This window comes from Botrytis sinoallii (assembly GCF_014898435.1).
Source record: "Botrytis sinoallii strain Bc 23 chromosome Unknown BSIN_008, whole genome shotgun sequence".
Lineage (NCBI taxonomy): Eukaryota > Fungi > Ascomycota > Leotiomycetes > Helotiales > Sclerotiniaceae > Botrytis > Botrytis sinoallii.
The window spans coordinates 1,787,514-1,812,176 of record NW_024066035.1 but is presented as its reverse complement, the minus strand read 5'-3'; the positions used below and the strand labels follow the sequence as shown (position 1 = coordinate 1,812,176).

The 24,663-nt window shown below is 43.2% G+C and overlaps 12 protein-coding genes across 12 annotated transcripts; 8 read left to right on the top strand and 4 right to left on the bottom strand.

Moving 5' to 3' along the window:
• Positions 1 to 393: 393 nt before the first annotated feature.
• EAF02_005525 (uncharacterized protein) lies at positions 394 to 691 on the top strand (the record flags this gene model as incomplete). The annotated part of the gene is made up of 2 exons (XM_038901573.1): positions 394 to 534; positions 581 to 691. 2 exons carry the CDS (start codon positions 394 to 396, stop codon positions 689 to 691), a joined length of 252 nt encoding a protein of 83 aa, XP_038758913.1.
• A 127-nt stretch (positions 692 to 818) lies between these two features.
• EAF02_005524 (uncharacterized protein) lies at positions 819 to 1,374 on the top strand (the record flags this gene model as incomplete). The annotated part of the gene is made up of 4 exons (XM_038901572.1): positions 819 to 934; positions 988 to 1,064; positions 1,117 to 1,197; positions 1,253 to 1,374. The coding sequence occupies 4 exons, from the start codon at positions 819 to 821 to the stop codon at positions 1,372 to 1,374; spliced, it is 396 nt and encodes a 131-aa protein (XP_038758912.1).
• A 708-nt stretch (positions 1,375 to 2,082) lies between these two features.
• On the top strand, positions 2,083 to 3,356 carry EAF02_005523 (uncharacterized protein; the record flags this gene model as incomplete). Its single annotated transcript, XM_038901571.1, has 2 exons — positions 2,083 to 2,483; positions 2,546 to 3,356. 2 exons carry the CDS (start codon positions 2,083 to 2,085, stop codon positions 3,120 to 3,122), a joined length of 978 nt encoding a protein of 325 aa, XP_038758911.1. The 3' UTR covers positions 3,123 to 3,356.
• Positions 3,357 to 3,655: 299 nt separating this feature from the next.
• On the top strand, positions 3,656 to 4,115 carry EAF02_005522 (uncharacterized protein; the record flags this gene model as incomplete). The annotated part of the gene is made up of 2 exons (XM_038901570.1): positions 3,656 to 3,698; positions 3,733 to 4,115. 2 exons carry the CDS (start codon positions 3,656 to 3,658, stop codon positions 4,113 to 4,115), a joined length of 426 nt encoding a protein of 141 aa, XP_038758910.1.
• A 1,981-nt stretch (positions 4,116 to 6,096) lies between these two features.
• Positions 6,097 to 7,356, top strand: EAF02_005521 (uncharacterized protein; the record flags this gene model as incomplete). The annotated part of the gene is made up of 2 exons (XM_038901569.1): positions 6,097 to 6,384; positions 6,439 to 7,356. 2 exons carry the CDS (start codon positions 6,097 to 6,099, stop codon positions 7,354 to 7,356), a joined length of 1,206 nt encoding a protein of 401 aa, XP_038758909.1.
• Positions 7,357 to 8,407: 1,051 nt separating this feature from the next.
• On the top strand, positions 8,408 to 12,296 carry EAF02_005520 (DNA-directed RNA polymerase II subunit RPB2; the record flags this gene model as incomplete). The annotated part of the gene is made up of 3 exons (XM_038901568.1): positions 8,408 to 10,798; positions 10,855 to 12,083; positions 12,134 to 12,296. The coding sequence occupies 3 exons, from the start codon at positions 8,408 to 8,410 to the stop codon at positions 12,294 to 12,296; spliced, it is 3,783 nt and encodes a 1,260-aa protein (XP_038758908.1).
• Positions 12,297 to 12,926: 630 nt separating this feature from the next.
• EAF02_005519 (uncharacterized protein) lies at positions 12,927 to 13,234 on the bottom strand (the record flags this gene model as incomplete). Its single annotated transcript, XM_038901567.1, has 2 exons — positions 12,927 to 13,064; positions 13,139 to 13,234. 2 exons carry the CDS (start codon positions 13,232 to 13,234, stop codon positions 12,927 to 12,929), a joined length of 234 nt encoding a protein of 77 aa, XP_038758907.1.
• A 370-nt stretch (positions 13,235 to 13,604) lies between these two features.
• On the top strand, positions 13,605 to 14,317 carry EAF02_005518 (uncharacterized protein; the record flags this gene model as incomplete). Its single annotated transcript, XM_038901566.1, has 6 exons — positions 13,605 to 13,607; positions 13,707 to 13,745; positions 13,803 to 13,836; positions 13,899 to 13,907; positions 13,970 to 14,070; positions 14,144 to 14,317. 6 exons carry the CDS (start codon positions 13,605 to 13,607, stop codon positions 14,315 to 14,317), a joined length of 360 nt encoding a protein of 119 aa, XP_038758906.1.
• A 503-nt stretch (positions 14,318 to 14,820) lies between these two features.
• Positions 14,821 to 16,018, top strand: EAF02_005517 (uncharacterized protein; the record flags this gene model as incomplete). The annotated part of the gene is made up of 2 exons (XM_038901565.1): positions 14,821 to 15,157; positions 15,216 to 16,018. The coding sequence occupies 2 exons, from the start codon at positions 14,821 to 14,823 to the stop codon at positions 16,016 to 16,018; spliced, it is 1,140 nt and encodes a 379-aa protein (XP_038758905.1).
• A 1,096-nt stretch (positions 16,019 to 17,114) lies between these two features.
• EAF02_005516 (uncharacterized protein) lies at positions 17,115 to 18,350 on the bottom strand (the record flags this gene model as incomplete). The annotated part of the gene is made up of 5 exons (XM_038901564.1): positions 17,115 to 17,274; positions 17,349 to 17,723; positions 17,776 to 17,911; positions 17,965 to 18,137; positions 18,187 to 18,350. The coding sequence occupies 5 exons, from the start codon at positions 18,348 to 18,350 to the stop codon at positions 17,115 to 17,117; spliced, it is 1,008 nt and encodes a 335-aa protein (XP_038758904.1).
• A 1,176-nt stretch (positions 18,351 to 19,526) lies between these two features.
• On the bottom strand, positions 19,527 to 20,861 carry EAF02_005515 (uncharacterized protein; the record flags this gene model as incomplete). Its single annotated transcript, XM_038901563.1, has 2 exons — positions 19,527 to 20,783; positions 20,835 to 20,861. The coding sequence occupies 2 exons, from the start codon at positions 20,859 to 20,861 to the stop codon at positions 19,527 to 19,529; spliced, it is 1,284 nt and encodes a 427-aa protein (XP_038758903.1).
• Positions 20,862 to 21,826: 965 nt separating this feature from the next.
• Positions 21,827 to 23,918, bottom strand: EAF02_005514 (uncharacterized protein; the record flags this gene model as incomplete). The annotated part of the gene is made up of 3 exons (XM_038901562.1): positions 21,827 to 23,332; positions 23,397 to 23,467; positions 23,519 to 23,918. The coding sequence occupies 3 exons, from the start codon at positions 23,916 to 23,918 to the stop codon at positions 21,827 to 21,829; spliced, it is 1,977 nt and encodes a 658-aa protein (XP_038758902.1).
• Positions 23,919 to 24,663: the final 745 nt, after the last annotated feature.

Sequence of the window (24,663 nt, the reverse complement as noted above, 5' to 3'; positions counted from 1 at the left end):
GGATTTGAAGGAAATTTCTCTCTGCGGATGTATTGTCTGTGTGTGGGTTATGTGTATGTGGGTTTGTATGTGGGTTAGGTGGAGTAGGGAACTAGGGAGTTTGGGAATTGGGAGATTGGGAGATTGGAGAATTTCTGTTGTGGTATGAATTGTGTAATTGTTGATCGATTGATGAGTGAGGGTTGATAAGGGTTGCTGGGAGTTGGTGGTTTACAGAAGGGGGAAGGGCTGGTTTGGGGTAGCGATGAGATGAGTTGGATAAGATAAGGTATATGAGATGAGATGAGCTGAGATGAGTTAGATTTGCTCTCTTGGGGAGGGTGGTAACTGCTTTAAGCTCCGACTACGATTCTTTATCCCCTCGACTATCTTCCCACCTCGAAGAAAGTTCAAATGGACTTCATCGATTCGTTTGTACGGGATCTCGAGGGACTTCATGGTGTTAGCAAACCCGAAATATCTTTGGCGGAAATGTGGCGCAATAGTTCTCCACAATCTGACGCAAACATAGAACTATCTGACTATCTGGAAACTGTGAGCTGCATGTTATGAGTTCTATGTACTATACTGATCTGATCAGGCTGGAACGCTACCGTATTACAAGGACGCATGTGCGAAACTAGACGAGTTCGTCGAAGGGTACAAGAAGAAATTTCATAAGACGCCGTTTTTTCATCAGGCTTTGCGCTGAAGATGGTATGCACTCATACTTTTACTTTCACTTTCATATCCTCTTCATATTCATATACACGAACTGGGTCCGATGTAGAAAGCAGGGAACAAGCCAATAAGACCACGCCAGAGACACGCGACGAAGGATGGGAGCGCATCTATACATACAGGAAGTGGCTTCTCGCCAACGTGTTCAAAGATGGAACTATAGTAGTTCTTCCAATGACAAAGGCAAACCCAATAACCGAGAGAATCCACCACCGTAAGCTCCCTCGTATAGATTGTTGTTTTGGTCTCTGATCTAATGGCGCTCAGTCCCTTCGCACTATTAAGTGGTTATTCTCCTCTCTATCTATCGCCGATCGCTGGTACTCCTGAGGTTACTGCTCCGAGTAAGTAATATATATTAGGGCTTAGTAATTGTAGATTCTTATTGTTATTTAGTTGGTGAAATCACATATTCTTCACAGACGACACAGCGAGAGGAACCGCTTCAGATTAGCGTTTTGGTTGTGTCTTGTCCAGGTTGGTGCTCTCGTGAATTTCCCCAAGCTTATTAGTAGTTAATGTTTGTATGCAGGTACGGATCTTGATTTCATTGATCTTGTGCATGAGGCTTTGAAGACAGGAGGAAAACCTATACATGTTGCTGTCGGTAGGTCGATTTTGGGGTACTCATCTCGAGATAGTACTGGGGTTTGATTTGTGCGCAAATTGGGGTTTACTATATTGTAGCCAATTGTAGCCTGTCAATAATTCTCGGTTTTCTATATAGGGAAGTATCCTATGCGTGTAGTTATGTGACTCGTCTTGAAGCTTTGCAACACTTTTTCGGTCTCATTATCGGATTGATTGACGATGTTTGAATCCCTCCTCGTCTTGAATCTGTTGTTTTATTGATATAGTTTGTTCCAAGTCTCTAAGACCCCGACTAATTCAGTATCGAGAAGTTTCGTGCAGTGGAATTCTCGGTAATTGCATTCGCAATCAAACTTGTGGGATCTTTTCTGAGTTCTGTGACTGCTGCTACCGCTACGCGCCAGTCTTTCATATCTTCTGGTATGGATGGTGTCTTTCTCTCAAGTTTCTTAGACTGATGGAACTTTCATGTATTCGGATTTTACGGTTGCTTTTACTTTATATCTCTAGCATGGATTGAAAAAATGTATCTCCACTTCTAATAGTCGTGAGATCATTCCAGGCCGGATACATGCGGAATGAGGTTGGCGACTAGGCTAGGTACCTAGCCATAGTGAATTATTCGAAACTTTCGATATATGAGATCACCTAACAACCGATTTCCTGAAATTCTGTTGACTATGCTACTCTTCTTTTTTCATCTCCTATATATTAATTAGTCACATCATCGGGTTTTAAAAAGAGAATATTGCTAGGCCTCATGCTTCCAATATGGTTGAAGCTCCCGAATCCTCTAAACCGAATCAACAGCTTTCAGGTAGTTTCCTTTCCAAGCTATGCTTCGACATTCGTAGATCAATTTACGAGCAACTAATCCTGGATCTCGGGCCAATTTTGCACATCGCAGTGACAGATGTACGACCAGGGAGACAGAATCCAAAGCATTTTAAGCAAGTACTTCAGCCTTGTATTGCTGGACTAGAAGGCCATGTTGGTCTTGAACATTGGGGCGGCTGGGAACCTGCACACACAAAGTGCATATATTCTTTTAGCTGGGGAGTAGGTGGCTCCAGTGATCAAGCGGGGATAGTGAGAGCGGTATATCAATCATGGAGGAAATCGGCGCCTAAACCATGGAATCTGATTTCGCTTCTATTGAGTTGCAAGTATATGTAAGTGATATGCCGATATCGTGAACTGGTAGGATAGTTTGGCTAATGACAAGTGTGTCTAGAAATGCTGAATTTATTGATGTTATTTACACCTTTGCAACTTTTGATCTGATTGGGCTTCAATGCGCGACTCGCTTCCTGACAGAGGTTCCACAGGAGCAACTTCATCAAATTCGATCTCTCCGCATTTCCCACAAGATAGAGCATCCGATTTACACATGTTTTCACTATGAGCCCAAGGACTCTCCCGCCTTCAAAAGGCAACAAGAGAAAGATCAAGAACTTGCAAGATGGCAAGCTAAACATTTGGTTTACATTGGCGACGTACTCTCAAGAACGAAAGGGTTGAAGGATCTACATGTCACCTTCTACGATGTTACAGGTCGCCGTTTGGAGATGTCCCTCCTGTACCCTTTGGCGTGGATCGAGAATGTTGAGAATTTCCAGGTGGATTTGCCATGGGCATTGGAACGTGCTATTAACCCTTACAATAAGAACGCAACGCTGCCATTTAACATTCGAAGGCCATCACTAGAGGAAGAGCCTGCAATTGAAGCAGTTTTCGATTTGCGGAAGTTTGAATTATTGATGTTCAAGTTAGGGCGCTTCTTAAGACATCCATATCGTACGCTTCGATGAGATCGAATGGGAAACATCTAGGTTCCATAACGACATTTGCGATTGTGGGACCATGTCAGAGATTCAAGCTTCTCTTATCTTCCTGGCCGTTGACATGTTGGCCAAAAGCATGTTTTGTAATGATCGATTGCATATCTGGAAATGGGACATGAAGCAATTACTTTACTATCTGGGAACTTGCGAAGATTCAAAGCTCCTTCTGTACATATCTGCGAATATATTCTTATATGCAAACTTTGTATGCCAGTAACCCTAGTCGCTGACCTCACAATGTCAGCGTAGAGTGGTAATTACCTATCATACAGTATCAATTTCTAGACTCCAATCCCCCCCCCCGATGAGTCATCCAGGCTGGTATAATAGTTTAATGAGAGGAAGCCCGTCGATGCAAGATAATTGATGTCCAAAGCAAATTCTACTTTTTATTCCCTCATTATCTATCCTTCTTTTCTGCGATTGCAGCATTGGTCATTGTATAACATGGTATTAGAGCAACAACAATGAATGAAAATAATCACATTCGTGAGTTCACCATGGATAACAGCGGACAAGATCCTTTAAAGATTCCCGGACATGGTGATATATCTTTATTCGGCGAACTACCCAAAAGTTCGCGATTTCACCAAAGATCAGATGATTGGGAAGAAGGGTGGGGTACAGAAGCCTCGTCTGACAGCTCGAGAGCTGGCCATGATAGGTCTCACCAATTTCTTGACCGATATGCCTAACTGGTACATAGGTGTTTTCAACGACAGAGAAACGGCAATGTGGCACAAAATGGTTGTGAAAAACAAATTGATAAGTGAGAAAGCTTGGGGGTGGTGTTTAGCTGAGTTGAGAGACAAGGCGAGGTTGTTTCGTGCTACAAATCGTGTTCTTGCTTTGGATGCCGGAGCTTGTGTTTTCATATCTGATGTTGCAGTACCTAAAACGCTAACGAAAGAGTTGTCCACTGCAAGTCTTCGTGCAAGTTGGAAGTATCGAATTGCATGAATGAGATAAACCATTTCCAGGAAGTGATTGGGATATTGATGGAACACTGAGTGAACGTATTGCTGCTACATCTATACATTCCTAAGATGTACAGAGCGGATATGCAAATTTCTTTTCGACAGAAAACTCATTTTAGTGAATCAGCATACCATCGTTCGGAATATGATCTTTTTGCGAAGACTTTTGGTATTAAGGATGATGGGTATTATGACGATGAAGGTTTTCATTTTGCTCCTGCTACTCAGGATTTGGGCTCAATAGCCGTGAAGGACGGTCGGTTATTGAGTTGGTCCAATGCGTTTCAATACAAATCGAACCGTGTACGAGAAGCAGTCTTACAGAACCGGGAAATGCGAAATTTATCAAACTTAGTATCGAATTTGTTCGACCCAAAACGTGCCGCCGCAAAGACATAATTGGTGGGCTAATGAAGTCTTTGGGAAGGAGAATTTATGAAGAAAATTGCCAGCGGAGCTGTTAAACATGATCGATAAAGATGTGGATGAATGGCCGATAGGGAGAGATGAGGTTAAGGAGGATCGGGATAATCTACTTGGGTAACATCGCTCGGCGAAGGAAGCCGAGTTTCATTTGACGGAGGTTTGGTATGGGTGTGTCGTAGTGATTGTCATACGACGGAGTATTGTCGATATCATTGAGCGAGATAGATTGACATTCAGATATATTTGAGATGGATATTGTCTGCAAAGCAGCGTTTTAATTTCTGTTGCATTCAGAGGTTTGTATAAAACCACATTAGAAACATTGAAATGGTAATTTTAACTTGCTGTTTCTTTGATACTATAAACACGAACTCATGGCTAACACCAAATACTAGTTCTTCTCTTTCAATGTTCTTCCCATTCAGCAGCCTTCCTCTAACAAGCTGCAGATAACATCGGATACACAAGAGAGTCTAAAAGTTTAACCAAGGCAACGAATATAGCTCCCGCGCACACAACCATTGAATCACATATAATTCCCTCAACAATGTTCCACTTGGAAATCTAGACACGGACTTAAGGCTGTCCATAAGAACCTAAAACTACCAGGTCGTGCATGTGGGGAGAATCCCCTATGCATAATTATCTCGGAATGTCCGCAAAGCACAATTGACTATTTAGACAATCAATGATGTCAGGAATGTGCTCTACAATCAGCCGAACTTGGCAGCATCTCTTTTTAAATCGATAATAGCTGCTGGGGGAGGTAGGTGCAACAGGAAACACTCGCTTCCATTGACGAAAGATAATTTTTCTACTTTTCGAGCTCGACGGATCAATAAGTACGGCATTTATTGTATTCCAAATGATGTTTGTCGATCCGAGTTAAACTAATCGATCATAGCATTATTGGAAGTCAATTCTTGCTTTTAGATGGACTGATTGACCAAAACCCTTTATTTATCGTTCAAAGGGTCCAAGAGCTATATCCAATTGGCTGATGTCGATTTCGATATCAACCACAGATCCACAATTATCTCCAAGCTAAGAGACCTCGGCATCGGTAAACAATTCCATCCCTCCTTATTACCCCAAATCTCATAAAACATGAAGTGCATAATCTTCTTCATCGGAAACTTGTCTTCCTTACATCTCCATATCATTTTCACATCTAGACTCTTCTATCCCCGATTATCAACAAAGCTGACGCTAGCTATTGTCCGAAACGGAAAGCTCCATTCAAGATAGCGCGGGGATTGCTAAACTCCATTCCTCGCTAGCAACGCTATCGACATCATCGTTTTTACTAGTTTGAGGATTCTCGTGTTCCTCCAAAGAAAGTTTTGTTTACTTGCGGTCTAAAACCATCTTTGATTGGTGCCCTTTGCGGATTTAAAATAGTTTCACTTCGTCCAGATTCTTTGAGTTGGATTCTTCGGCCGAAATAGAGTTTGGAAAAAAGTGGAGTTCACTACATCACATACATCACATATCATACCAAGACGCAGCAACCTGGATTAGATCATTAAATACATACCATGTCTACACCCACAAAGAGTCCTGCTTCCGTAGCAACAGACAGAATCCTCTCTCTTAAAAATCACTTGAAAGACTCTTTGAATCCATCCGACGACTTACACAAAGCAAAAACAATGGCATCTTCATATAAATTTGAAGGATGGATGGCGTTGGATAAGGAGGCTGCTAAGGGGAAAATGGTATGGCAAGAATTCGAGCCAAAGACTTGGACGGAGGATGATGTCGATATCAAGATTGCCTACTGCGGTATCTGTGGGTCTGATCTTCATACATTGAGATCTGGATGGGTATGTACTTCTTTTCTTGGAATATGGAAGTGAGGAATAACGATTTGGCTATAGGGCGCGACAAATTACCCAGCTTGCGTAGGACATGAGCTAGCTGGTACTGCTGTGAAAGTGGGGAAAAACGTAAAGCACATCAAGCTTGGTGATCGATGCGGTGTTGGTGCACAATCAAGTGCTTGTCTGAAGCCTGAGTGCGAGGAATGTGCAAGTGGAATGGAGAACCATTGCACAAAAATGGTTGGAACTTATAACGGAGTTTATCCCGATGGTTCCAAGTCATACGGTGGTTATGCAGATTACTGCCGTGCTCCATCGCATTTTGTTGTCAAGATTCCCGATGGACTTTCTCTTGCCGAAGCAGCTCCTATGTTGTGCGGAGGTGTTACAACCTGGTCACCCCTTGTCAACAACGGAGCTGGGCCTGACAAGCGAGTCGGAATAGTTGGTATCGGAGGCTTGGGTCATTTTGGTCTTCTATGGGCCAAGGGTCTCGGCTGCAAAGAGGTTGTTGCAATCTCCCGATCAAGCGGAAAGAAAGCCGATGCAGAGAAGATGGGTGCCACCAAGTTCATTGCTACAGACGAAGACGAAAATTGGGCCAAGAAGAACGCTAGATCTCTTGACTTGATCGTCTGCACCGTCTCTAGCCCAAAAATGCCAATCGCTGGATATCTTTCATTGCTAAAAACCAAGGGTGAATTCATTCAGGTTGGAGCTCCAGAGGATGTCATTCCAGCTTTGAATATGTTCGCCTTCATTGGAAAGGGAGTAAAGCTTGGAGGTAGTGCAATCGGTACACCAAAAGACATTAGTGAGATGTTGGAGTTTGCTGCCAAAAACAATATCCATCCTTTTATCCAGGAGAGACCATTATCAGAGGCAAACCAAGCTGTTGTCGATATGGAGAATGGAAAAGCTCGTTACCGCTATGTCTTGGTGAACGAGAAGCATGCAAAGGAGTTGAAGCAATGAGCAATTTTGATGATATGTATAAATATGTATGAATGTATATACGTGTATATAAAGAATAATTGAAATAATACACCGGCAAGAGACAAACAGTATCTATGCGAATAAGAAGTTTTGTATAATCTCAATTTAAGAATAACAAATGTGCACAAAGAACAATGAAATGATAAGTATGGAAGAGGAGAGGGTTAGTCATAAACACCAGAAGTTAATCCAGAGTCCGTCCAATAAATGTCAAAGGCTCGATACTTCAACAACTATCAAACGTTCAAGCAACTGAATAAGCTCCAATAACTAAGCAAGCTTGTTCCTACAATTCAACCCAATCCTGAACTTTAGAAAATCATGAACGAGATTGATCGTTTCTCATCCCCATTTGAGGTCAACAACTCAAGATATCAAACACCATCATGTCAAGATACCTAGATATTGAGACTGTGCAAGTAACAGAGCTTCTAAGATTGAAGAATAACAGAGCTTATAAGATTGAAGAATAAAAATTTGAAAGAGATCAACTTGTAGTGCTCTTTAGAATAAGACGTTCAGTTCTGGAACCTCTTAAGCAATCACTGGACAAGTGGTGAATGTATTCAAAGGCTCGCAAGAGGATAATGTAAAGGGGTGTTCTTCGGCTCGGCTATTAGTTTTTCCGAGCCCCACGCTAGTCTCAAAAAGCTAAGCTTGATTTGCAATTCTACGGCTTACACTTTTGCTTGTATGCTCTGGGCAACTTGAAAGGCTTCCTCCAGCTCGAATTATTTCTGTACCTTCATTAATCTCACCTTGAATTCTGAAACTTGAGCCTCAACATCAACAAAACTATTATCATCGTGCCAGTTTCCAAATTTCTTCAAATAATTTTTGTATGATCTTTATGCCATTGTTTCTTTGTTCTTGAGGTCCTTTTTGGTCCTGGGGACGCGCCAATCTTTTGTTTGAGGCGACAGCTCTCAACTTTGCCTTTGCGACAATTCCAACTACAACTCCGCATTCCATCAAATCTCCGACCTCAACTCGACTCGCATACAGATAGTAGAGTTCAAATTAATACACCATGGCTGATTACGAAGAGGGATACGAATATGATGATTATGGAGAGGAGGATGCAGGTATCACGGCAGAGGACTGCTGGACGGTTATTTCTTCCTTCTTCGAAGCAAAAGGTCTAGTTTCGCAGCAACTCGACTCTTTCGATGAATTCGTCCAAACCACTATGCAAGAGCTTGTCGAAGAGAATTCACAACTCACGCTTGACCAAAACAATCCACCTTCGTCCCACGATAATCCTATTGCACTCCGTCGATATGAAATCAAGTTCGGCACCATCATGCTTTCTCGACCGGCTATGACCGAAGGTGATGGAAGCACACAAGTTATGTTACCACAAGAAGCTCGTTTGCGAAATCTTACGTATTCAAGTCCTCTTTACATAGAGATGACGAAGAGTACTCAAGTCGCTGTAGAGCGCCCTGTTCCTCTCAACGAGCTTGATGACGAACAAGAAGCAGAGTTGGTGAATGGCGGAGAACATCCTACACGATTGGTCTGGGAATATGAGGATGGTGACCCAGAAGGCCCTAAAGGTGCTCCACTTCCAGAACAAGTTTATATCGGAAAATTGCCTATGATGTTGAAGTCGGAATTTTGTATATTGAAGGGTCTCGACGAAGACGAACTCTATGGATGGAACGAATGCCCTTACGATCAAGGAGGATATTTCATTATCAACGGAAGTGAGAAGGTTCTGATCGCCCAAGAGCGTAGTGCCGCCAACATTGTTCAAGTCTTCAAGAAGCCAGCGAACAGTGCAGTGTCATACTTGGCTGAAATTCGAAGTGCTTTGGAGAAGGGTTCGCGTCTTATCTCTTCATTGCAAATCAAATTATACGACAAAGGTGACAGCAACCGAGGAGGTTTTGGTAAAACTGTCAAGTCAACTTTACCATATATCAAAGCAGACATCCCTATAGCCATCGTCTTTCGTGCACTTGGTGTTGTATCTGATGAAGATATTTTGAACCACATTTGTTACGATCGAAATGATACTCAAATGCTCGAGATGTTGAAGCCATGTATTGAGGAAGCTTTCGTCATCCAAGATCGTGAAGTTGCCCTCGATTTCATCGGAAAGCGTGGTAACGGTACATCTTTGACTCGTGATAAGCGTATCAAATACGCCCGTGACATCATGCAGAAGGAGCTGCTTCCTCATATCTCTCAAAAGGAAGGTAGCGAAACCCGAAAAGCGTTCTTCTTGGGTTACATGGTTCATAAGTTACTTCAATGCGCTCTTGGTCGTCGGGAGACTGATGATCGAGATCATTTCGGAAAGAAGCGTTTGGATTTGGCTGGACCTTTACTTGCAAAGTTGTTCAGAAATCTGTTCCGTAGATTGACAACGGATGTGTACAGATACTTGCAACGTTGCGTGGAAAACAACCGAGAGTTTAATTTAACTTTGGGTGTGAAATCCACAACAATCACGAACGGTCTGAAATATTCTTTGGCCACAGGTAACTGGGGTGACCAGAAGAAGGCAGCAAGTTCTACAGCTGGTGTGTCTCAAGTGTTGAACAGATATACTTTTGCTTCAACGCTTTCTCATTTGCGCCGAACCAATACACCCATCGGACGTGATGGAAAGATCGCCAAACCTAGACAACTGCATAATACTCATTGGGGCTTGGTCTGCCCTGCAGAGACGCCCGAAGGTCAAGCTTGTGGTTTGGTTAAGAATTTGGCTTTGATGTGTTACGTTACAGTTGGTACGCCAAGTGATCCAATCGTCGAGTTCATGATTCAAAGAAACATGGAAGTGTTGGAGGAGTACGAACCACTCCGAGCACCCAATGCAACAAAGGTTTTCGTCAATGGTGTTTGGGTTGGTATTCATCGAGATCCTGCTCATTTGGTCAAATGTGTCCAAGATCTTCGTAGATCACACTTGATCTCTCATGAAGTTTCACTTATTCGGGAAATTCGTGACAGAGAGTTCAAGATTTTCACCGATGCAGGACGAGTGTGCAGACCTTTATTGGTTATTGACAATGATCCTGACAGCACCAACAAAGGTAACTTGGTATTGAATAAGGACCACATTCACCGTCTGGAGGAAGATCAGGCGCTGCCAGCCAACATGGATAAGGATGATAAAGTAAGACAAGGATACTATGGATTCCAAGGTTTGATTAATGATGGTGTGGTTGAGTATCTGGACGCCGAGGAAGAAGAGACCGTCATGATTACCATGACACCTGAAGATCTGGACATCTCTCGACAACTTCAGGCTGGTTATCAAATTCGTCCCGATGAAAGTGGTGATTTGAACAAGCGTGTCAAGGCACCTATCAATCCAACTGCCCATGTCTGGACTCATTGTGAAATTCATCCAAGTATGATCTTGGGCATCTGCGCAAGCATTATTCCCTTCCCGGATCACAATCAGGTAAGCTTTAAGTTCAATGAATTTATTCATTCAAGGCTAATTCTGTTGCTACAAAGTCTCCTCGTAACTGTTATCAATCTGCTATGGGTAAACAAGCTATGGGAGTTTTCCTCACTAACTTTGATGTTCGCATGGATACTATGGCCAATATCTTATACTATCCTCAAAAGCCTCTCGCCACTACACGTTCTATGGAGTTCCTAAAGTTCAGAGAACTGCCCGCAGGTCAAAACGCCATTGTTGCTATCATGTGCTACTCTGGCTACAATCAAGAAGATTCCGTTATTATGAACCAAAGTAGTATTGATCGTGGATTGTTCCGAAGTTTGTTCTATCGAGCCTACACCGATCAAGAAAAGCGTATTGGTATGAACGTTGTGGAACAATTCGAAAAGCCTTATAGATCCGATACTCTTAAGCTCAAGCAGGGTACATATGACAAACTTGACGATGATGGAATCGTGGCTCCTGGTGTTCGTGTCACTGGTGCGGATATCATTATCGGAAAGACTGCACCAATTGCTCCTGACTCTGAGGAAATGGGCCAGCGCACAAAAGCTCATGTCAAGCGTGATGCATCAACACCTCTTCGAAGCACCGAGAGTGGTCTTGTTGATCAAGTACTTATTACCACCAATGCCGAAGGTCTCCGATTCGTGAAGGTCAGAATGAGAACTACTAAAATTCCTCAAATTGGTGACAAATTTGCTTCGCGTCACGGACAGAAGGGTACTATCGGTATTACATATATGCAACAGGACATGCCGTTCACTAGAGAGGGTGTAGTTCCAGATCTTATCATCAATCCCCACGCTATTCCATCTCGTATGACAATCGCACATTTGATCGAGTGTCAATTGAGTAAGGTTTCTACTCTACGTGGACTTGAGGGTGATGCCACACCATTTACCGAAGTCACTGTCGATTCTGTCTCTAAGCTTCTCCGTGCACATGGTTACCATTCTCGTGGTTTTGAGATCATGTACCATGGTCACACTGGTCGTAAGATGATGGCCCAAGTCTTCCTTGGTCCCACATATTACCAACGTTTGCGTCACATGGTCGACGACAAGATTCATGCACGTGCCAGAGGTCCTGTACAAATTCTAACCAGACAACCCGTGGAAGGTCGTGCTAGAGATGGTGGTCTTCGTTTCGGAGAGATGGAACGTGATTGTATGATTTCTCACGGTGCCAGTGCTTTCTTGAAGGAGAGATTGTTTGAGGTTTCAGATGCTTTCAGAGTTCATATCTGTGATATCTGTGGACTCATGACACCAATTGCGTAAGTCTATGTGCCATCCAGAAAAAAAAGTTATGCTGACCTAATTATAGTAAAATCAATACCGGTTCCTTCGAGTGTCGTCCTTGCAAGAATAAGACAAAGATTTCCCAAATTCACATCCCGTACGCCGCTAAATTACTTTTCCAAGAGTTAGCAGCAATGAATATTGCCACAAGAATGTTCACAAAGAGATCTGGCATTACGGTGCGCTGATTTTGTACGATCTAATTACGACTGGATGGGGGTAGACTATGAATTTCGTGGCAGGGGAAATCTTTGCATATCGTGGCGTTTGGGAGGGAAGAAAGATTGTGACCATTAAGAAGGGGCATTCAAATTATTTGCATAGGATGAAGAAGTTTGATTGCGTTTCTCGTTCGCAGAAATATTCTGCCAAATATTCTACGTCACAGTGCTGAAGATGCACAGAAAAGCATTATATTGGGCGCACATCATGAAATTGAATGGTGCTGCTGTATCATACTAAGATTTTTCTTTAGGCATAAAGAACAAGATAATAACTGATAATCTGATCGATGGTGTGACTTGATCTCTTTTGTTTTTGTGAAAGTTCTCTTCAAAATTCACATCGAATCTTTTTCATGGCCCATTTGTACAGGACTTAATATATCCCTTGGATAATGCCATACATGGCTACAATCATACTCTAGGACTTCCTCCAGCAATTCATTCCCATACATACTCATACATATTGATCCCTAATTTTTGTCGCCGTGTTGCCCAGGTTTGTAATATACATCTCTCGTTCATTCTTCAAACGAGTACCATGATTTGTAATGCCTAAACACAACATATATACTCGTCTGAAGCCGCAGAGGTGTATCACCTCGTAGTCCCATCACTAACATTCTGCACCTTCCTATATTCTTCTTCCATCGCCCGCTGCAAATCGAAATCTAACTGGCGCTCTTTTTTTATGCGCTGTTGTTCCATGTCTCGGATTACGCCTGCGTGCATTGCCTGTGTATTGTTTTAGTATATGTGCAGCTGAGACTGGAAATGGTACGGAGGTGGAATAGAGAGGTAGAACGTACAGCTTTCTCGGCCGTCTGCGCATAATGTACGAAGACTATAGTGCCGGCGGCGAAGAGTGAAGTGCCGAAGAGTGTTAATTTGGCTGCGCGAGACATTGAGTTGATTTGTTGGGAACCTCTTAAAAAGAATTATGAGAAGTAACTCCAATTGTCTACAAATATATAATGTTCAGTATGAACAAGACGGATATCTAAATTTCTAGAATGGTGGAGTGATTTGAGAAGCTGCAATCGATGCGATAGGCGCAGACGGAAGTTGCCGGACAGGGGTCTCTACACTGCACCAGGAGAGCTTGTTGCATCTGTTGGAGCTATCTATAAGCTTGAACCACTCCAAATCCAACGTTAACTCTCCACTTTCTTCTTGCGCGACGTTGATAACGATTCGAAGACACGATTGATTTTTGAAAGAGAAGATACATTGAACTTATTGTATTGTTTGTGCAGAGAACAGTCGGATTTGAAGATGGTATGTTTAGTCCGATGATTTGGATCGGGGGTTATGTTAGATGGGCATGGATGGGCTGGAGGTTGGGTTATGAGTGCTTTGCTAATTGTAAGATGATAGTCGGCACAGAATTCGGCGGGTATTCAGACGTTGCTTGATGTATGTTTGGGCTCTAGGATGATGAGAGGAGGATGGAGATACTGATTGAGAGGTTAGGCAGAGAGAGATGCGCAGAAGATTGTTCAGAAAGGTGAGTTGGAATCCTAGAATGTTGGCAAAGTTTAAATTATATACTAACGTTTCAATCTACAGCTAGAGAATGTGAGTTGATACTTACGACGATACTATGTTTGCAGGATGAGGCAATGCTGATAGGGATGCAGACCGCACAAAACGTGTAAAGGAAGCAAGAGACGAAGCAAAGAAGGAAATCGATGCGTATAGAAAGGAAAAGGAAGATGAGTTCAAAAAGTTCGAGGCAGAGGTACGTTGTGTCTGGAGAGTGGGAAGGGCACTCTAGCTAGGAACGATTTGAGGTTCTAACTTGTTGGATCTAGCACACGAGCGGCAACAAGAAGGCAGAAGAAGATGCCAACAAGGATGCTGAGATCAAATTGAAGGAGATCAAGGAGGCAGGCAAGAAGGGGGAGAGTCAGGTTATATCGGACCTGTTGAAGGCAGTCTTCGATGTTAAGCCTGTTGTACCTGAACGTGTTGAAGGACCAAAATAGGGAACTCAATCTTGAGTTTATTTGGGGGGAGAGGTCGAGCAATGCGCAATTGTAAGGGGAGATGGTTGTGGTAGTGAAGACTATTAGTTTTCCACCATGATGAAAGTTATATTGAACTTACTGTTGTGGTGAAGAGGCAATTGATGATAACCTGTGTATAGACTAGCTCGCGATTCAACAACAAAGATATCCTCTGTTTCGAATTATGTTTCAGAATGTGTGCTCAATATGCTAAAGACTCCATACCCACGAATCTTATACAATCTTGTGGATATTGATAATGATAATGATCTTGATCTTGACTTTAGGTGCGTCTAATTCGACTATTTTTAGCAAAGGCCCGTTCCGCTCCTCAAGACCAATCACATGTTTCCATATACGTCACTAGTTTTACCAACAAAAATCTAGCCCCGCGAACACTATCAAGCACCTTCTTCTTTCCACCTCGACTCTTTTCAAAATGGCAATGATTTTTAGCCAAACTCAATGTGTAATATCCAATTATGACATTTCCGGTCGCTCGTGTAGCATCGATTAGATGTCTATCTCACAATGTACCACGAGCCAAACGACCTATAATGCTCTCCTTCAATACTTCCCGCCCTCGTAAACTTTCCACCCGAACAACAGATTCTCAAATACAAATACATAACTCAGCCATCCATACTTCACAGAAACCTATTCCTCAGCCACGTACGTCGTTTATTCATGCAGCGGGAATCCATACGTCAAATGTTCGACAACATGAGAAAGAAAAGGATATGAGAGATGCGGATCCGAAGGTTAGTGATATTGGAAGGGCGATTGAGGATGATTTTGCTACGATTAGAGATTGTTATGGTATCTTCCCTCGCATGCCTCCTCGATGTAATGTAAGTCAGGACACTAATGAGATTAGCTACACCTAAACATCCAATTGTCCTCGCACACGGTCTCTTCGGTTTCGACGAAGTTCGCATTGCGGGTACTCTTCTCCCTGCAGTGCAATATTGGCGCGGCATAACGAATGCTCTTCGCGCAAAGGGCATCGAAGTAATTATCGCCTCTGTGCCCGCTTCCGGTAGTATCGAAGAACGCGCCGCGGCATTGGGGGAAGATATTGCCGCCAAGGCGAATGGGAAGAGCGTGAATATTATTGCGCATAGTATGGGAGGTTTAGATGCACGGTTTATGATATCGCGGTTGCAGCCGCCGAATGTGGAGGTTCTGAGTTTGACGACGATCGCGACGCCGCATCGGGGAAGCGCGTTTGCGGATTATTGTTTCGATGAGAGTTGGTGGCATGGGATGATACCGGGGTTGATTAAGAAATTGAATGAGGTGGGGATTAGTACCGGGGCTTTTACGCAGTTGACGAGGAAATATATGGGCGAGGAGTTTAATCCGAATACGCCGGATGATGAGAGTGTGCGTTATTTTAGCTATGGGGCGTCTTGCGATCCGAAGCTATGGAGTGCGTTTCGCAAGAGTCATGGGATAGTGGAGAAAGTTGAGGGGCCGAATGATGGGTTGGTTAGTGTTGAGAGTAGTCGTTGGGGCACTTATAAGGGGACTTTGGTGGATGTCAGTCATTTGGATTTAATTAATTGGACCAATAGGTTGAGGTGGTTGGTGTGGGAGTTGACGGGGAATGTGAGGAAGTTTAATGCGATTGCTTTTTATTTGGATATTGCGGATATGCTGGCGAAAGAGGGGCTTTAGATCGGGTTGTATGACTGGGCCATGGGTTTGGAGTCTGGCTGGAACGTATCGACTGATTGGATTTCAGAGAGAAAAGCTTGGGATCGGAGAGACGCTTGAATGATAGACACATTGGGATAGAACAGATAGAAATAAAGTTCCTCGAGTAGAAAAATTAATACCCCTTTTCCCCTCTTCAAATTCTTATATTCATCCTCATCTTCAGCTCTTGCGCTCGTATTTGTGAAGATGTTGATTCGCTAATCATTGTATCCCATGAACAACCCCCTATTTCAATCGCTCGAATCCGGTCCCCATCCACTGGCCCTCCTATCTATTACAAATCTTAACAGAAATTTAGCATACTTTCAACTCAGATGTCACCTAAATCAAAGTCAGAATAAGAGATTATGCCACTTATTAGCCATGATACACTCGTGTAGACGCTTAGTGGATAAGTTATCCCAAAACCTATCTATACATCCAGAAGCAAAATAAGGAAAGTGATATACCTAGCTAGGTAGGTATGTCTATATGTCTTACCTAAAAAACAAACACTGAACATCCCAAGAAAACATATGATATCCCACACAATACTTACTTTACCCCGTAGTAAAAAAATCAGGCGACATACGGTATCTTCTTTCCCCTAATTATTTGTTTTCCGTCCACGTTCTACGACACTACTCTACTCTACATGGAATGGAATTCGAAGGATGAAAAAATATTTGAAAAGGGGGGATATCCGAGCTTCGCAAGCGGAGTAGCTGGCACGCTGTTTGTGACTTTGTAACTATGATTATGAATTTCCAAATTGCAAGACGATGCTCATACGTTACACAATCACAAACATGAAATACCAAAACTCAAAAAGGTCAAGTCATCTTTGAAGAATAAAACGATCGTATTGCTGAACTATGTGCGTTCCTCCCTGCCTCTCTCCATCCATCCATCCATCCATCCATCAAAAACTACTTATCCACAAGAATAAAAATATCTTCATTCCCCAAGCCACCCTAAATCTCGTAACCCGCTATCCCATCATCTTCCAATCTCTCCACGCCTTCTGAGATCCTCTCCAGAACTCTCCCGCTTGCACGCTCGCTCGCAAGCCCACTTACAAAGCCAAAGTAGCACCTGCAGAGCCTACAACAGCGGCAACGACATTTCCGCTACCCAACAAGGAATACGAGTATGGGAGGGAAGTGGTGGTCAATTTACCGACTGGAGCTGTGTTGGCGTATCCGCCAAGATCGTTGTCGAATGCGTTTGCGTATCTATTGTTTTTGTGTGAGTAAAATTGACCAGGAGATGGGAATAAGGGAAAGGAGAGAGAGAAGGAAAAACATACCCAGTGTCATCACTGTAAAGCGCAGCGATTGGCTGACTGACATTCTTGAAAACGTTGCTTTGAACCAAGATTTGCGCACCGTCTCTGGTGTCAATACCGGTGTCGGCGTTCAAGAAGTAGCTGTTGAATACGTGACCGGTTCCGAATCTGAAAGATGGAGTGCGGGATCCGATGTTGGACCAGTAGTTGTTGTGTTGAGTGACGGTGAGATGTCCGGTATCTTCAGCAGCGTTGTTGTCGGAATGACCGATGAGAGAAGCCTTGAAGTGGTCGTGGATGTATGAGTTGGAGATGGTGACCCAGTCGGAGGCGTGGCTGACGTCGATGAGACCATCGTAGTAGTCTTTGCCATGGGTGAGATCGGAGGAGACATCACTGGGAAGTAAGTTAGTTTTAATTTTGGTTCTAGATTTTTGGAAGCACGAACACATGATCAATCCAAACATTCTTTGCTGCTTGAATACCAATGGCATCACCATTGGCAGCCAGGACCTTCTGACTAATGATGTTTCGCACAATAACGTTTGTGGATTTGTTGATATAGAGACCAATTCCAATGAGTGCTAGAAAGTCATTAGTGCTGTCTAGAATATGTTTTTGCAAGGAGATAACATACTAGCTCCCTTCTTTCCAACGATTGTCTTGTTGGATCCAACTCTAACTTTGACAGAACCAGAGATGGTACCGCTAACGACGATGACTCTTGCAACGTCGTCGTTGGTTACTGCTGCTGTGAATTGAGCAAGTGTAGAGACGGTGGTGGTTGCGCCACCTGCTCCTCCTTTAGTTCTGGGAAATCGTTAGAAAGGTTCAGAGACGATTTTGAGGAATCACTTACCCGCCGTTTTGGGTTGCAAAGCCGGTAGTGGCAACATCGGTGATAGAAGCTCTCTTAGCGATGTTTGCACGCTCAGCAATAGCATCACCTTCAGTTGGTGTTGGGGCAGCAGAGACAAACTGTGCAAGGACTGCGAGTCCTGTGGAGAGAATGGAGAGCTTCATTTTTAAATATTCAGAAAATTTGTCGCAGAAAGACCGATTCGAAAGATTGATTGTAGAGCTACCAACTTGTTTCTTTGCCTTGAGTTGAGTGAGTTGTGAAGAATGAGAATCTCGTGGAATCTGTTTCTCCTTTATATATTTTTGATATCTCGTTCAACCCCCATATCGTCAAACGAGATTTGAGTCTATTCGATGTCAGTATAACCGCAGCCGTGCAAATCTTCACGGAAAACCTTCAGCACGGAAAACGTATCCAGTGACGCTCATCAAATTCGCTCACGATCGACGGCGCTTCCAGACACACTCGATTCCACGAATGGAGAATCTTCCTCATCACAATACAACAACAACACTCCTCTCTCTTGTTTCATCCAGCAAAGTCAAACACGAGATCGAGCGAGCCAAGAAAGTGCGCATCAAGGTATCTTTGTACACGCCAAGCAACATAGATGAAGCTTATTTAACACTTAGGTTGGTGGGTCTGTACACTCGTAGATTTTCCGTCCATAGACGATTTAGCACGCTTAGAAATCTGGGGACCCCGCAATATTAGGGGTGCATGTGCGACATTTAATAGAACTCCTCTAGACAAATACGAACTGAACGGTTATTTACATCAAACATGTTCTGTGAATTAGTAGCTGCATCATCATGTATCGAAATGGCGACTTTCATTTTTGGCCATACGTGGAAAATTAGTTCCGTACAGGAAAACTATAATGATAGCAACAAAAGCTACACCGGCGGTGTATATTTGCTTCAGCAAGTTCGAAATAGATTGTACTCTATACATATTATCCTTCATGAACAATGTGTTCTTTGAGAAAGTTTAGGTTGAGATTCGGTTGCACAATAACTTCAGTAAGGTTGTGCAACGTCTCATGACCCAGTTAGGTTGTGGAAAAAAGCTTTAGCATTATTACCCGCCTGTAAGGATCGACCATCTTGCAGCTCCATTAATTCGCCGAACCCAGAAATGGCGTGTGTGGAAGGGGAAATGCTCGAATTAATTCTTGGCGCAGGAATCGATACGTTTAGACGTACCGAGTTACCTGCCAAATCCATAACACGATCTTCAGTTACCGAATTGCGGTAAATAACCTGCACAAAATTCCACTCCATCTCGCCACGTTCAGGTACCTCCTGAGTCAAGTTGCAGTAAAGCCTTTATTAACCTCATTTGCTAAAGAAATTCGTGATCTTTTGACTTCCCTTTTCCTGACCAGAAGATTTCTTCGGGCTTCCATAATTATTGTTGGTAGCGCTCCTGGTCTTCCTATTTGACGCCACAGGCGGAGAATCTTTTTCTGGACTTGCAGAAACGCGTATTGATTTTTTGGGCGGCTCTTCAGTATCAACATTGTCAAGCTCACGTTTTATTCCATGTTTGTTCTCTGATTTGGGCACCGGTAATGGCGCATTGTCCTCAGACCCATTGTGATCGATAGTTCTGCGACCATCTGTATCTGTATGCTCTTCCTTGATTGGTGTATCTTTTGTTTCTTCCTCTTTGATCTTCCGAAGTGCGTCTGCATGCGAAGGCTTAGATGATGCCTTTGCGTCATTCTTCCCCCCTTTAGCAAAGAAATTGGCAATATTGGACTTATTTTCCGTGCTTGCTACGGGAACAATGAAATTAGGAGAATCATTGCCCACCTTTCCTACTTCCTTGACAACTGGATAGATTTCTAGTTCTCCTTCATATGGCTTTAAAAGAGATTGAAGTTCTTTTGTCCATGATGATCTTTTCGGATCAAGCCAAGTGCGGAGATCTTCTGAACCGTTGTCAAGAACTACTGGCATCCTTTCGTGTAGGAAATTCAACTGTTTATTCGAACTCGTTGTGATGATGGTATAGGTATAAAGTTTGTCATCAGAGCCTTCATATTGAACGACATCCCAAAGCCCTGCCATGCACAATAGCTGACCATCCTTCCTCTTGATATAATGAGGAACTTTTTCCTTTCCCTTCTTCAACCATTCATAGAATCCCTCTGCAATAACAATGCACCTCTTCTTTTGCTTCATTGTATTCCACATTCCTCGATTTTCAATCAAAGAATCGTCACGGCAATTGATAGTTTTCATCATCGATCCATAATCCGGGTTACGCTTCGTCCAGAATGGTATCAAGCCCCATTTCATACTCTGGAGTTTATACTGGACTGCCTCATTCGTAAGTTCTTCTTGCTCAGTCACATCCAGTTTGGTAGTTTCTGGCTCGGAGGCGGATCTCTTTTCAGTCTCATCGACACCTTCCTTATGATGTCTCGATCCCGCACCCCAATCCGGTACATTAGCCCGATAAACGATGCCATGATACCCCGGCGCAAAATTATAGCTTTGCCTCGGTGTGCCATCACCTTCATCATCTGGCGCTTCTTCAACCGGCATGTTCTCATTTTCGAGATAATGACGGACCTCTGAAGGTCGCTTTATAATATCAGCAAGGTTTTTACCAACCAGTTGTTTCTTATAACTTACCAGGTGTAGAGCGTATCTTCCACACATACTGACTGATGTTACATTGTCGCGTTGAAGTTGGATTGAATGTCGTGTTTAAGGGATGTAGCTATATGCGATGTGACAGGCGGCCGCATTCACTTCAATGACGTCACTGTTTCTCAGACTCTTGGGACTTTGATATCATATACGAGTATTTGTTTTATGTACTTCTATCTTAACTTTCTCAGAACACCATTTTATAGATCACGAAAGACTTTTGACATAGAGATCAAAATGAGCAGAAATGCATACTTGTTCTTCACGACGCTGACCAGTAACTTCTAATATCCCCATTCTTGAATTTCAGGAACAAAGTTCACCGGGAGGCCAATAGAAACCCTATGTTTCACCTAGACAAACTTCACCAGGATCACCGGGAGTCCATTCCGCCTCTTCCCCACACTTACCCCGGTGCTCCCACGCCGGCAATTATCAATGAACTTCTTCATCTATCTGGTACTCGTAAAAATGCTGTAACATTTGAAATGACACAATTCATATTCTAGACGGAGTAGACGGACCGCCGGCTCTCAACCACCTCAATTTCAATGAAACAATTTCAAAAAAAGTATAAGAAGAACAAGATGAAAGTACGATACTCACCTACTTGTAATGGATTTATCCATATTGAGATTGTTGTATACGAAAACAAATTGGACCAATGATTGAGAAACCCCACTGCCTAGGTAAGCTAATCAATCCAGTACTCGTTCACCAGTATACATCAAATTAAAATGAGATTTCTGGAGCAAATTCAAAATCGAGTCAAGGTAGCGATTCATAGGTACTCCCTCTATCGTCTATCTACACTCTACCTCATGGGTACCTTTACACCGATGATTTTCCATGAGTCTCATAATTTCATAATGCTATGTCAATCCATGCATACACAGGTACAATTCATGACCTCTAAACACCCACGCTCAAATTCCAAACCAAAAATCAAATATCAAACGGAGATCTCTCAAATCTCAAGCCTCTAAATCCACATCACTCTTCTTTCCACTCCCGATGATCTTTACACTTTCCTGCCCACCTTTGCCCGTCTCCTCAAATTCGCTTCCTTCCTCCGCATTATACGCCATACTAGGATCATCGATTTCTTCCCCGACTTCCATCCATACATCGCTTGTAGCGGGTACAGGGAAGAATTTACATAGAATCCAATACACGCTTGACGCGACAATAAACCCGCAGAAGAAGTTTAGATTATAGATATATGTTGCGCCAATTGGAACTTTCTTACCAATTGCTCCTACGAATCCCACAATGTTGATGAGGATACCGGCGATGTAAGCAGCGTACCCTCTCCAGTGAATACCCGCTGTATAGTAATATGGAGAGGTTTTCTTGGCAGAATACAGGTTTCGAACTTGCAGGTAGCCCTTACGAACGAAGTAGTAATCTGAGATGATGACACCAGCAATGGAAGAAAGGAAGACGGAGTAAGCGGACAGATAGGTGGTGAAGTTGTTGGAGGTTGAGAGAAGATTCCAAGGACACATGACGAGACCGACGAGAGCGCAAACATAACCGCCGCGACGGATATTGATGTAACGGGGTAGGAGAGCTGTCATATCCGTACCTGCAGATACGGAATTGGCTGCGATATTGGTACCGAGTTGGGCGAGAGCAAATGCAGTTGCGATGAAAAATACACCGGCGCGATTTCCGGACCCTCCTTCGGTTAAGAATGATTGGAGAAGATCGAGGGGATTCCAGATGGCTTCACCGAAGATGACGGTTGAAGATGAGGAGACAATAATGCCAACGAAAGATGTGACGGCAAAACCGACAGGGATAGTGATGAGTTGCGACCAGAAAGCATCCCTAGGCTTTCGTGCAAAACGTGCGAAATCGGGATCGTTAACGATGAGAGTTGCGAAGTTGGCGATGGAAGACATAATTCCAGTGACCATTCCCCAGCCCAACGCACTTCCATGGCTTGTATTTCCTTGTTTGACGATTGGTCCAAGACCCTTTGCGCGAACTATAGCCCAGATGAAGAATGAGAGGCCTGCAACTGGTACCACATATGCTTTAACTGTAAACAAATGACGAATTTTGTGGACCGGAAACCAAATTGCTGGAAGCGAGAGAAACCAAAAAAGGAAGAATGACACAAACATCACAGTGTTTGTTCCAGAATTAGGGATTCCATTGTGAACCTTGCCATTGGGCTGCCACGATGGCCAAATTGCAGCGATCATCAATTGAACACACTCTCCTCCAATCCAAGCCTGCACTCCGTACCAGATACAAGCCATAGCTGCACGATTGAACACAGGCCACAGAGCACCCCAAATACCGAAAGACGATCGAGCAATAACAGGAAAGGAAAGATGATAAGTGGCGCCAATTCTTGCCGTGGATACAATGAAGCAGGCTGCAATTGAATATCCAATCCATACACAAAGCCATGATTGCCACCACGATAATCCGCCGACAATCATGCTCGATGATATCATCCATGTGTTCTAATTGGTCGCAACGTTAGAATCTTACTTCTGGGCAAGAAATGGTCATTGGAGGCATGCTCACAATATTAAAAGAATCCGCGATCCAAAATCCTACGAAATTCCAGGTTCCCCATTGCCTACGTTCTGGTTCGACTGGAAGAGATATCAGTATTTGTGTACTCATACAAGATAAGAATTACCTACCAGGCTTCAAATCGTGGTTGTTTAACATGAGTTGAGCGTTGGTCAATCCAGGTTCGGCCTCTACGGCCAACTTATCGGCCCAGTAGCCAATCTTCGTATTTTTGACTTTCTCCATGATGAAATCAAGGAACCAGCCGCCCGATTCGTCCGAAGAGTGAAATATAATATCTCTGAAGTGAATATCTGAAGAAGAGGAAGAAGAAGAGAGGCGTCTGGGAGAGGAGGTTGATTTATTTCTAGACTGCAAAGAGGAAGAGGGGTTATGAAGTAACGTTGTACCGGTTGCGCTCTCTTGGCTCTTCGACGAACCACTGGTAGAAATTAACGGCGTGCTTTCGTCGACTGGTCTAGTACCGGCAGTGTTCTTGGTTTCTTCACCTCCAAATTTGAAGACGGGCATTGCATCTATTATATAGATTATTGGATAGACAAGGGCCCTGGACGCCGTCTATGGTCTTTCTCGGCTTATGATCCTCTAAAGTCTTTTTACCTTCTCTGTAGCTGCATAAAAAATTCTTTGAATCCCTACACAATGTGAAAAAGAAGTATAATCGCACAGGAGACTAGATCTAAATTGTCGGTCGATTTGTCGACTTGGGTTAAGTTTATTAGTTTCTTGTCCCAGTTTACCGGTTCGAAATCCCCCGATAGATGGAAGGTACCTGGCCTAGTGTTGTCATGTAAGTGAATCATCTACATTTGCTTCTTATCTCTGAAATCCTCTCCCGTGCAGATGCATTTCACCAACCAAGACAATCAATCCAAAGGCAAGGGCCATTAGAAGAGTATATGCCAAACCATTTTCCTTAGTACCAAAGATACGAGAGATACGCAACCCAGACCCCACGCTGCAAGATCCAGGATCATGATCTCATATGATGAACCATTTTACCATTTGGTGCCCAGATCAATACGTTTCCGTGATGTGAATGAGTGATTGATGGCTGGAGTCCCTGTTGATTTCTCTGAATCCTCTCAAATCATAAGCTCCGCATGATTTAGAATGATTTTTATTACCTAGCAGCCTAGGTAGTCGTTTGATCATGGATAGACTAGAAATTGGTGTATCATATTAGCTGTTGATCATCCCTAGCGAGACCTATCAGCAAGCACATCGTTATCTGGCAACGTCGGGTGGATTCACC